The 12,572-nt window shown below is 43.8% G+C and overlaps 1 protein-coding gene across 1 annotated transcript in view; it reads left to right on the forward strand.

The window, feature by feature from the left end:
- Positions 1–12,572, forward strand: part of arap3 (ArfGAP with RhoGAP domain, ankyrin repeat and PH domain 3) — a 45,580-nt gene that overhangs the window by 9,478 nt on the left and 23,530 nt on the right. The window contains exon 2 of the mRNA XM_050042329.1: positions 11,510–11,672. Within this exon, the coding sequence (XP_049898286.1) occupies positions 11,599–11,672 (74 nt within the window). The 5' untranslated portion in view covers positions 11,510–11,598. The remainder of the gene's footprint in view (positions 1–11,509; positions 11,673–12,572) is intronic.

The following is a 12,572-nucleotide window of genomic DNA, read 5'->3' on the forward strand; positions in this document are numbered from 1 at the left end:
GAGCCAGGTAAGCGTCTTTACGACAATACGCGCTAGAGCTCATGGGAAATGTAGGCTTCATTCCAGCAAAACACTACTGCTTTTGTCCACAGGGTCGCCAAATTCAACTCAAAATGAAAGTTCCTTGTCGGGGCTTTAAAGTCCTGAAGACAAACGTCTCCCAACAGAGATAAAACAACAAGATCATTTAATAAAAGTATCAAACTCAGCTCAGTAATAACTGTCACGGTTCATGGACAAAACAATTATTTTTTGCCACTAATTTATTACCATCTTAAGCATATTTACATTGCATCAGTTAGCCTCGTGGCTAGCTGACATTTTTTTTGACGTATTGTTTGTACTTTTTCTGACTCACTGTTGATTAAAGTCACTACAACAGCTCGGTTAAATTTCAGTCTGCGTGCATATTATGTTTTAGGGAACATTGTTAAAACAGAGCAGCTAATGTTGCTGCAGGAAGTTAGCTGGCTGAGACGCCTGACCAGGCAGGTGCGTTGTGTTTTATCTCATAACTGCGTTGTTCACATATGCTATGTGTTCTGTGTGTTTACCCATATATTCTCAGAAATCCAAAATATTTCCACAGCACTGATTTGATCAAAAGTAAATTATGTAACCTCATTGTCTTTCTCTTGGCTGCTTGCCGTTATTTGGCCGCGGCTGTTTGACACAGACTTTCAAAACAAAGGCCTAACCTACAGACGATGATATGGATCCATGTTTTCACTTTGCATCGATGATATTGGATCGTTGATCTGAATTCTGAGTAGAAACATCGATCCAGATTGATGGATCGTTACACCCCACTGTGTCGAGCATCTCTAGTGGAGATTGATCATTTTTTAAAAAACAGTTTTATACCGTCCCTGGCTGTTGACTCCTCACCTCTCTTGACTGGTCAGTACAGGCCGTATCAAAGACTGCTTCAGTTTCGAATCTTGTTTCTGTTCGGGTCAGCGTACGTGACGGGCACATTAGTGTTGGTGGAGTCTTTTGTTTGTGTTTTCACTTTCAAATTGACATTTTACATTGTTGGTGTTTAGGAATTGTTCCTGTATAGATTTTCTCACCAAGCTGAGACATTTGTGTTTTGTATTAATTCCACTGCTGTCATTAGACACACAGGATACACAGCCCATCCTCCACTTCCTGTTCCCCACCCACACGCCCCCAGACACACCTGGTGGAGACCTGCACTCACTGAGTGCACTTTTAGAGTTATTTTTAAGTTGCTGTAATGATTTAAATGTGTGCATACAGATAAACTGGATCTGGACCTGTTTGTGGAGATGTGATGAAAAATCAAATGATCTGACTGAAGGTGGAAAATCAGAAAAAGTGATATGACTTGTTTGTTTGACTCGAGATGCAGCGAGTGTGTGTGTGTGTGTGTGTGTGTGTGTGTTTCCTCTGCTGCAGTTTGATGGACAGCTGTATCCTGTGTTTTGTTCTGCTGCAGATCCTCAGAGCTGATTACAACAACAGGACAGAGATAAGGAGGGAGGAGGGAGGGGTGAGAAATGTGTAGTGCAGGTTTGTGAGGTCCAGAGGACGAGGATTGTCCTGCAAGTGTCCTCCTGTTAGAGGGGTCAGGGTGGACGGTTGGTCTGCAACCTCAATCACCAGAAAACTGTTGGCATCAAATGTTTCTGCAAATCATAATTATGTTACATTGTGCAGAGTTTGCATGTTCTCCCTGTGTCAGTGTGGGTTTCCTCCTCGAACCGCGGCTGTACATTCAGCGTAGGCTTTGTGTCGACACAGAGCCTACGCCATAACCTGATGTACACCTCCCCAGAAATGTGACAACATTGCAGCAATGCAGACCTGTCTATTTCTGTGAGCTGAAACCATTTCCCTCAGTGGAAACAAAGCTTTGATTTACTTTAGAAACAAGAAACAAGAAATTGTGAAGACAATAAAGCCTCCACAAAAATAGCATTTTAAGTCTTGTGTGTGATTTATCCTGGCTTCATATGAGCAGAGGAAATCTCTGCTCGTCGCTAGGCTAATTTATACAATGTAAAATGCCATAGGCTTGTGCTAATAACGTTAGCATGTTGTGACCGTTGTTTTGTCAGTGAACCTTGTGAGCTGTAATGGAGCCAAATTTTGTAACGTTACCTTTGTTAAATGTTGCTGTTGTCCCTGGCTTCATATGAGCAGAGGAAACATCTGCTAGCTGCTAGGCTAATTTATACAATGAAAATGCCATAGGCTTGTGCTATAAACGTTAGCATGTTGTATTTGTGGGGAAAATGTGTCCAGATAAAGACAAGTGTTTGTCTGTGAATGCTGCGAGTTATAGTGAAGCTGATTTGTGTACTTGTGTTTGAAACTGTCTCTATTAAGCCATGTTTAATGTGTGTTTAATGTGTGTTTAATGTGTATTTTGGGTGTATTTTCAAACAAGGAAACTTAAGAGCACTTCAGAAACCCCGCCACCGACTAGTGTTTTGGAGGTGTAACTGCACACAGACACACCGCTGCGCAAGTATAAATGCTCACAATGGCCTCGGCTCTGCATAGAGCTGATGCACAAGTAAAAATCTACCTTAAAACTCAAAATTTACACAATAACACAAACAAACAAACTGATCGTGGCGGCTGTAAACCACCAACTCCTGTGTTCAGTGATGTAAAATTACTCTTTTTGTCAGTGCAGTTTTGGCTTCGAGCGTAGATAAGTTTGACTTTCAGTTCAGTTTTAAATACTATGGTTTTAGTCGAAATGCATGTTTGTGAAGGCCTGAGTTTATGACTGCATAAATGAGACTTGCATTATGCTGCATGAGTTTGTGTAAGGGTTTGTAAACGGATGTTGTGACATAGTTTTGCTGTTGTTAAACGCGATCGCATGTGACTTCAGTTCTTTAAGCTTTTTCTCCATTTTTGGATTCTTTGCGCTCCGTGGAGGCATGCGACAAAAAGTTTTCTTCACAAAGTCAGTGTGACACAGGGTGAGTGACTGATATAGTCATTTGGAGGATGAAGAATTCCTGTTAAGTCGTCTCTTTAAGTATCAGCTGTATTTGTTCACTGTGCCGCAGCAGCGACTGTCTGCGTCCTGCAGAGAAACAAACGCTGAAGCAGCAGTGAGAAATCTGTGGATCAAAGCTGTGAACGCTTCTTTGATCGTTCTCGTTCCCCCTCAAGATGAACTGTAATAACTCTGATCCACTGAGTTTTCATCTGGCGTCATCGTCAGGTCAACATTTAAATGTGTGCGATACTTTGGTTAATGAGCAGGTACCTGTCTGAGGGAGACCTCACAGCTCTGTTTGCTCTGCAGTGTTTTAAAAGTGGAAGTGTGATGGAAGTGTCTGTATCCTCTGGTCTTTATCTGCAGCCTTCACCTTCTTCCTGCTTAACTCACAACCTGCAGCTCTCCCTCTTCCTCCTCTTTTTCCTCTCAGATTAGATTTTCTCTGCAGACTCCTCCCGGCTTCTGTCCGGACTCACTTTTATTCTACGATAGTTTTTGTGCTGCATCTGTATTTAGAATGCTGTAGAAACTGGACGGGCAATTCTTAAGTTACAGCTGTACTCACTGTGTGACAAAACTAAAACATGTCAGAACATGTCCTCAGACAGTTAGATACATTATATGATCATATCTTTCTTCCCTGCTTGAATGATTTGAAATTATTCATTGACTCATCGTCGTCCTGTGAACCGACTCTGACTAACAACAGACTCAACAAACTAATTTTCAGTCTGAGTTCATCCTCTGAGCCGCAGCCGACTTCCTCTGAGTGATGAGGAAAGAGTCTGTTAAACATTGTGTCCTCCCGTCTGTCTGCCCGTCACTTTATGAGAAGTTTCATTTATAAACATTGCGTACGCACAAAACGAGGCCTGAAAGAGGCGTACACCACTTCCCACGCAAAAGTTGACCAACAGTCGTCATCAGGGTCCATCAGTGGACTAGTCTCCCGCATGTTTCTGATATGAATGTAATGATTAAATGATATATTTTGGTGGTTTGAGTTGAAGGTGTGAGAAAGAATAGTATCAGTAACATTGTTAACACTGTGCTACATTACAGAGAAATACAAAACCGTACTAATGAACCTTCATTAATATAGGCCTATATTTTATCTACAAGTGCACGTCACACACTGAGCGAGCCGCCTGTTAATGACGCTGTGGGCTAATGGGCATGTAGCTACTTCCATGTTTCAGATGATACGTCATGTTTGTAGTCGACCAATGAAGATGAGTTTACATATCACCTTGGGTTCGTCCTTCACCTTCTCAAAATGATCCCACACTTTGGATTTCCTGCCCGACATGTTATTAACTAGCCTGTGGAATAACCGCAGGTACCAGCCCTGGAGATTAACCTGACTCCTGTCTGACTGCTGAGCGTGGACACTTCCTGTGTCTGTCCTTTCAAATTAAAGTCACACATGCTCCAGTCATATAGGTTATGATTTATTTTGACAAGGTGCAGCTCTTAATACAGTTGCACGTTTATTTAATTTTTTCTGCAACTAAGCAACCAATGAAATTTTGCTTCTCTGGTAGACTTTGGTTCGACTGTTAAGGGGCGGCCCTGGGAGACACTTTGACCCACGCTTACGAACATTTTGGAGACGAGAAATTGGCGACACAGATGGTGAGGTGGGGGCCTGATTGTAGAAATTGTTGAATATTTTTTGGGTTGCATCATTTTATTCTTTTGTTAGTATGTAGGTTTTTAGTTATGGATCCTACACACGTTTTATAAATGAGACCGCAGGTCCTCAGCATGTTTCACTTGAGAAGTCTTTGGTTGAAACAGAGCAACTGGATGCGTTAATGTAAAGAATCAGAGCTGGACGTCTTCACTGTAAACTGTTAAAGGTAATATTCTTTATCTTCATTTTTTGTGTCTGTAACATCAGGAACTCAGTTTTCACTGTGTCTGATGTCTGAGCCAATCACAGAGCTCTGATGATGACGATGATGATGTAGGGATGCACCTTGTTGTATTTATCTTTTTATAAACAAATTTGACATTTCATGCCCTCAATGTCATTTTTTCCAGCTGTTATTAAATATTGACAGTAATTTTCAAGGTATTGCATCAAAGTGAGGAGTTTCAGTCGTGTTACGACACAAGTTTGGATATAAATCCTGATCCCGAGGATCTGGGCTGATCTGAGAACAGAAGCTGGTTTCATGTGAAGCAGCTGAAGTCTGTAGGAGGAAAGAGGTCGACAGGAGGAAGCTGCTGTGACTCACTTCCTCCTCCTCCTTTGTCTTCATGCTGGACGCTGCTGACCTTTGTATGTGTGTGTGTGTCCAGCAGTTATTTTTACTCTGCAGTGACATTCAGTGTCAGTTTGGTGTCAGTCGTGTTTTTTATTCTTTCCTCTGTTTCTTTGTGTCACTCATTCTTTTGCAAAAGCTTATTGTTTCGTCATTCGTGCAGAAGTGCTGCTAGTTTTCTATTTGTTTTGAGATACTTGACTTATGTGTGAAGTCTCATCTTCTCACTGACACCACTGTTCCACCAGATTACCTCTGGATTTTGAAACTGGTCAGTTCAGGACTCTTTGAACCTTTGTGCTTTCTAGCAAACCAGCCTGCATTTCCACTGGTCTGAGCAGAGCTGTTGTAATCACAGATGTTTCATCAACAGAGGGCGTTGCACAACGCACAGTGGACGTAGTCAGAAGGAGCAAGATGAGTCTTTATGAGTTTTTCTTCTGTTATCAGATGAGCTGTTTATGAATATTCAGATTTTTTTTATATAGAGTTTCAAAGTTTGAACAGGGTTCAGTGGGATGTTCAGTGTGACAGCGGCATTCATGTCATGAAGTAAACAAATTAACGCCGCTAGAGACAGATCGGAAATGTCGACACCAGATATCAAATAAAAGTCAGAGACTGTGTCGTCTTAAATATCTGTGAGCTGTAAATTCACCACTTCCAAGCAGAGGAGAGAAGAAATTGTAATCTCGGAGCCTTGCGGTGAAAAGTTTCTCCTCCTGTGTGCTGCATCACGTCCACAGAACTGTACCAAAGAGTAGCGTGAAAGTTAAGAACACTCACTCTGCAGCAAAATCTGGGGACCAAATTGTACACTGCACAGCACACTGACTAGTGGCAACAAACAACTGCTCGACTTGAAGCAGTCTTAGGGCCCGTCCCAATACCCCCCCTTGGCCCTACCCCTACATTTGTGCGTTCCTGTGAGGGGTAGTGGTGTCCCAATTCCTTTTTGCATGTACAGGTAGGGGTCATAACGAGGGGTAGTGGGTATGAAACTAGCCCTTCGGAGTGAGGGATTTCAGATGCTGACTTGCCAGTGGGGGGCAGACGTCACCATGGCTACCACCGAGCAAGAGACGAGGAAAAAAGTTCATACATAGCTAACGTTACTGTCGTCAGGTTGCTTGTTAGCTAGCTAGATCTGGTGTCTGTCATCTGTCCTGTTCTGCAAAATTGTTGGACTTTTCACATTACGATAACACGCCAGCTAGTATAACTATGCTGCCTCGTAATGTTAGCTGGTTAGCTAGCTAGCAGAAGTCCTCTGTCGTCTGTTGTTCATCAAACGAAGCATGACGAATGCAGCAAAGGCGATCAGTAGGATGAACTCACCTGGAGACTCCATTGTAGATGCCGGTTGGAAATGTAGATGGCTCGCAGCTTCCTGTTTAAAATAGTTACGTATGCGTGAACGTAACCGACGTGGTGACGTAGTGAGTGGTGTCCCAATTCCTAGGGATTGAGATTTCTACCCCTACCCCTCCTTGCTTCATTTTGAGGGCCAAGGGGTAGTGGGCAAGGCCTAAGTGGTAGTGGACACATGGGGGTATTGGGATTGGGCCTTAGTGGACTGAGGGGTCTCTGACTGATGATTTGAATCTCTGACTTTCAAGGTGCAGCCCTCTGAGAGACCACTGGGCTTTTTGTTTTCCCAACAAGTTCTCACTTGTCTGGTGACGTCATGGATCGCACTTTAGTCCAGTTCAGACCAAAGATTTGCGATGAGACGAAACTGTTTTAGAACGTTGCAGAGAGAAGTAGCAGCAGTGTGAACTGGCCGGTCTGAGCTCAACTCAAGCCGTCTGATGGTGTCATCTGCAACTCAGCTGGTTGAATTGCCGGCGGCTGGTTTTAAAGCATGTCACCTGTTTCAACAGCCAATCAGCTTGTAGTGAAGTCTGTTGGTCAAGTCAAAATGACCGCAGACGGTGTGTTGGCTCGCTGCAGCAGCAGGTGCTCTGTCCCCGTCGCGCCCTCTGTTTCCGTCCTAACGGTGTGCCGGTGTTGGAGCTTATGCCCCCTTATTCGTATTTAACAGAAAAATACAACTGTATTTTTTTCTGAATCTAAGTTTCTCTCTTTTAACCAACTAGAACTAATTTCCTTTCCTTGTTAACTCAACGTAAAACACACTTCATTCAAACTTGACAGAAACAAAAAAGAAACTCACTGAAATTATCTTACTTTGTCTTCTTAGTCACCGAGTTAGTTCGTTCACTGTCCCAACAATCACCAGCTCTGGTTTGGTTAAAATAAACCCTTAATTCACAGAGTTAGATGTGAAAATACGTTGTGTCTCTCTACCGATGCTGGCCGGAGTCCTGTAACGTTATCCCACCACTCCCAGTTGTTTCTCAGCTCAGCTGCTGTTCCACCATTAGAGACTGCCCTCTGGTGCCTTGTGATATATACTACATATAACACATCCTGAATACAGCCTCTCTGTATGAGTACAAAGAGAAACATCTGTATTTTTTTAATTGAAAATCATACCAGTGGGGATTCTAACATCCCTACTGTGATACTGCGATCCTGCCCCTGCTAGTCAAAATGCTCCAAATGGTTCAACATTAGATGCACAAACTGGAACTGAACTCGTTGTATGTTGGTGTAAAAAGGGTACGAGACGACCATCGCAGAGATATATTCAGTCTGTGATGAACACTCAGGATGTTAGTGTGTTATTGTGAAGCTACAAACTGGAAACAGATTTGATTCAGAACAGACACGGAGATGATGCAACATGACTCAGGAGCTTCTCCATCTCAGGGTCAGCAGGTTTGACTCATCACATTTCGGAGGGCAGCCCCGCGTTTATGACTCTGGAACATAAATAGTGAAGTGTTGGACACAAAGGCAAACACACTGTAAAGAGAAACATCAGGACGTCTTTAAACTCTGACATGTGACCAGTCCTCATAACGGTCTTTAGTTTTCTGTGTGTGTGGTGTCAAACAGCTGCGTCGTGTGTCTTTATGTCGACTTTTATGTTGTTCTGTCATCATCCTGAAACAAAGCCAGTGGGCTTCATATAAGTCTTACTCACAGTCTGTCTCACACACACACACACACACACACACACATGCACACAAATCAGAGTGAGGTAAAACGTAACACATTCCAACCTTTTTCAGGAAATCCAGAGACACACAATCACNTGTGTGTGTGTGTGTGTGTGTGTGTGTGTTTCCTGTGAAGGAGGACATTCAGTTTGATGTCCTCTTTAACGTCAGCGTCCTCTGATCTCCGCGTGAACACTGTGTCGTCTTCATACTGTGAGGTCACAATAGATAATCCAAGCGAGCATACAGTGATCCTCAGATGGTGAATCTGCTGCTTTTACATTCATTCATTCACTTTCCGTGACTGTTTATCCTGTTAGGGGTCACGAGGGGCTGGAGCCTATCCCAGCTGACACTGGTGAGAGGCAGGGTTCACCCTGAACAGGTCACCAGACTATCACAGGGCTGACACATAGAGACAGACAACCACTCACACTCACATTCACACCTACGGACAATTTAGAGTCACCAATTAACCTGCATGTCTTTGGACTGTGGGTTAAGTCCTTCTCAGGCAAGCTCAGGGGTTTAGTGTTGCTGTAGCCCACAGGAACATTGCTCTGCAATGCAAATATTGACGTTAGTGAAAACATCCATCTATTTTCATCCGCTTCTCTGGGGCCGGGTGCAGCAGGCCAATCACAGCAGCCCAGACGTCCCTCTCCCCAGTGACACTTTCCAGCTCCTCCTGGGGGACCCCAAGCCGTTCCCAGGCCAGATGAGATATGTATTCCCACCAGCGTGTTCTGGGTCTGCCCCGGGGCCTCATACCAGTGGGATGTGGCCGGAATACCTCTGACGGGAGACGCCCAGGAGGATCCTGATCAGATGTCTGAACCACCTCAACTGACCCTTTTTGACATGAAGGAGCAGCAGCTCTACTCCCTCTTAAAACACACCTGGTTATTCTGAAAACAGCTTCATATTAAAAGATTAATCATCCTGCAGTTATTAAAGAAAGCACAGCAGTTAATTTCAGGTTGATATAAATGTATATTAATGCAGGAAATACAAAGCCTGTGACCCATGAGAGGAAGAAGGTGCAGCACTTCCTTTAGTGATTATTTCTCCCACTAAAATAAAACTCTATTTAAGGAAAACAAAGTAACAAAGTTCAGTGTTTTTTTATTAATGTCAATTAATGTTCAAGACGTCATGGAGGAAATAATCAGTTTATTCATCACTGACATCAAGGCGTGTTGACATGTTGCTGTCCAGCGCTGCAGATCCACTCATTGTTCAAAGTTTTCTAAAAATACTCCCGACTTCGACACCCGACACTCGTCACATGGCACATGACAGCCTGCGTGTGTGTGTGTGTGTGTGTGTGTGTGTCCTTCATTAGACTGAGCCCGTCTGTCTATTTCTGAGTCTGCTGATCTCTGCTGGTGTCCTGCAGCAGACTGTCCCCTCTTCATGTCCTCCCCCCTCCCCTCTGTACAGAGGTCAAAGGTCATCCTGCTGCAGACGCTGGGAGACAATCCTGCGGCTGTGTCTGTCCACTGACATCATGTTTTGTTCTGCCTCTTTGGTTTTAGTTGGCTGGGAGGGGGGTCGTGACCTGCAGGGGTCAAAGGTCACAGTGATGCCATCTCAGATCTGAGTTCAGTAAAAACAGAACCCAGTTTCACCATTAAGCTTTCATTATATCCCATTATCTGCTGTGAGTGTGTGAAGTGTGTTTGTAGTCTGTTGAACCCATCAAGTTAATAACTAACGACAGGACCTGAAGCATTCACACTGTTGCTATGGTTACAGGGGCCAAAATTTACTTTGTCCTATATCTGCCAGTTGTAAACTGAATAAACGGCCTCTGCATGAGATGAAAATGAACACAAACACACCAACAGGTTCGGTTTGTCGAGTACCTGCAGCGCTGCAGCTCGTTGTGTCACCAACTCATCTGTGACGTGCTTCTTGTAAATGTTACTTTAACCATACTTCCACCGTGATCTGATCTACTCCTGCAGTGTGCCACCACAAACTTGCGGACTCTTCTCTGTTTTTGTACCCGGCTGTCGGGTATCTAGCTGTGTGTGTGTGTTTGTGCGTGATCAATGATCAATGTAATTAAAGGTGTAACATCAAATATAATCCGAGGCATCTGATGTTGTATGTCTCATCAGAGTGCTCTATTAGCGTTCCTAGTCTTAAAATATCTCTGGGAAGCTGTGGTCTAGAAACTTTAATTTACATTTCCTCGGCTTCGTCACTTTTCATCGAGAGCTCCTGTGCGATCACATCCCTTTAAGAAGCTTTGTAAGTGTTTTAGACAGTTTATAAAACTAATAAATCTAACATTAAATGTCTTCATTGATGTTTTATCAATTTGTTTTTAATTTAATTTGAATTTAATTGTATAGACTTTATTAATCACTGAGGGGAAGTTAAATTTTAAGTCTAAGTGGAGAGATGTCGGAGTGGGGCTGCTCATGACAGGCGCTCTGAGCGGTTGGGGGGTTTGGTGCCTTGCTCAAGGGCACCTCGGCAGTGCCCAGGAGGTGAACTGGCACCTCTCCAGCTACCAGTCCACGCTCCATATTTTGGTCCGGACGGGGACTTGAACAGCCGACCCTCCGGTTCCCAACCCGAGTCCCTATGGACTGAGTTACTGTGCTGAAAGGAGTTGTTGTTGCTTCGTCAGGATTTATCCCATGATGCATTGGGTCGAGCCTGTGAATGAATCAGAGGCTGTGTTGCTGACTGGGCACGTGTGCATAACAGCGCTGATTCCAGAGGCCACACCCAACGCAATGAAATGGCTTTACCTCAACAATAATGAATGAATAATTAGGGACTTGTATGGTGGCGGGACCTGTGTACTGCACACTTGGACTACTGACTTCAATAAGCTCCTATGCTTTACAGCCTGCCGTGTTTCATCAGTGCAGAGACGAAAAATAGCTTTTCTAGATGCAGCAGACACATGAAGTTGTGTCCATTCTGCAGAAGCACATTTTATAAATATTTTAACAGAACTCACAGGTAATTAATAACCTTAGTTGTGGCCTCATCCCGTTTAGTGTTGTCAGCTCCAGGGTCCTGATGATGGCCCACTGTTTGGTCTAATCAAAGGTCGTTGACCACAGACTGAAGAGAAGCTGTTCACCGTGTTTTGTTTGTTACAATCAGACTTCTGTGTTTTTGGTCTAACCGCTGTGTTTGGTTCTTGTCTCCTGCAGATGGACAGCTGCCGTCTGTCCCTGCTGTAGGTCAGTGATGGCCGTGGTGTTTCCTGAATGCGGAGGAGACCAAGTCAGATCCAGACTCCATGTTGGTCGTCATGGCCTCGCTGGATGGAAGCACGCCGGTTGAGACTCTTCTGGCAGCGATCCATCTAGAGAGGTCAGAGGTTCACTTATACAACACAAAGTCTGTATGATGAAGGTCTGTGACTTTGATTCAGGAGTAAAGATTACAGCTGTCTGGTCAGAGTTAACAAACTTCTAAAAACCAATGCTAACACTTAGCATAGCAAACACATTCAGTGAGAACTGAACAGTTTGTGCAGGATGTGCAAAAGTTAAAATGTGCAATGTATAGTGATAATAGTCCATGATCAGCATTAATGTAACAGAGACAAATGTCTTGGAGGTCGTCAGTGGGATTCCTGGGCCTTGATGATGAGCTCAGCTGCAGATGAGAATGAGCTGTTTTTATGACGGGAGGTTTTTGATGGGCCGCAGCCTCTTTGCCAGAGGGGACTGTTTCAAAGAGTTTGTGACCAGGGTGGGAGGGGTTTGCCACAATCTTTGCCGCCCGCCTCAGGGTCCTGGAGGGATGGTAAATTGCAGTCAATCACCCCCTCTGCAGAGCAAATGAACACCACAGTCTGTCCTTGTTCTTGGCAGAGGCAGCGGCATACCACATGGTGATGGAGGAGGTGAGGATGGATTCAAGGATGGCACTGTAATGAGTGTTTGTCAATGATCAACCCTTGCTAGCACTTAGAAAAGAAGACTTCTTTCATCACCAAGCACTTGTACTGAAGCACTGGTTTAGTTGTTTGTTTTAAAGGGATAAACCCCCAGTTTTGGATAAAATCAAAATCTTGTTCTGATGTAGTTTGAATGCAGAAAAAAGTATCTGATAATGTAATGTACCAATGTATGTGAAAGGAATACATAATGATCTTACTATATAATGATGAAAACTCTGTCTGTGTGTCTGTTCCATGTTTTTCTCCTCACTGACTTGGTCAATCCATGTGAAATTTGGCACAGTGGTAGAGGGTCATGGGAGGAT

The sequence above is a fragment of the Epinephelus moara genome, chromosome 4 (assembly GCF_006386435.1).
Source record: "Epinephelus moara isolate mb chromosome 4, YSFRI_EMoa_1.0, whole genome shotgun sequence".
NCBI classification, from domain to species: Eukaryota; Metazoa; Chordata; class Actinopteri; order Perciformes; family Serranidae; genus Epinephelus; species Epinephelus moara.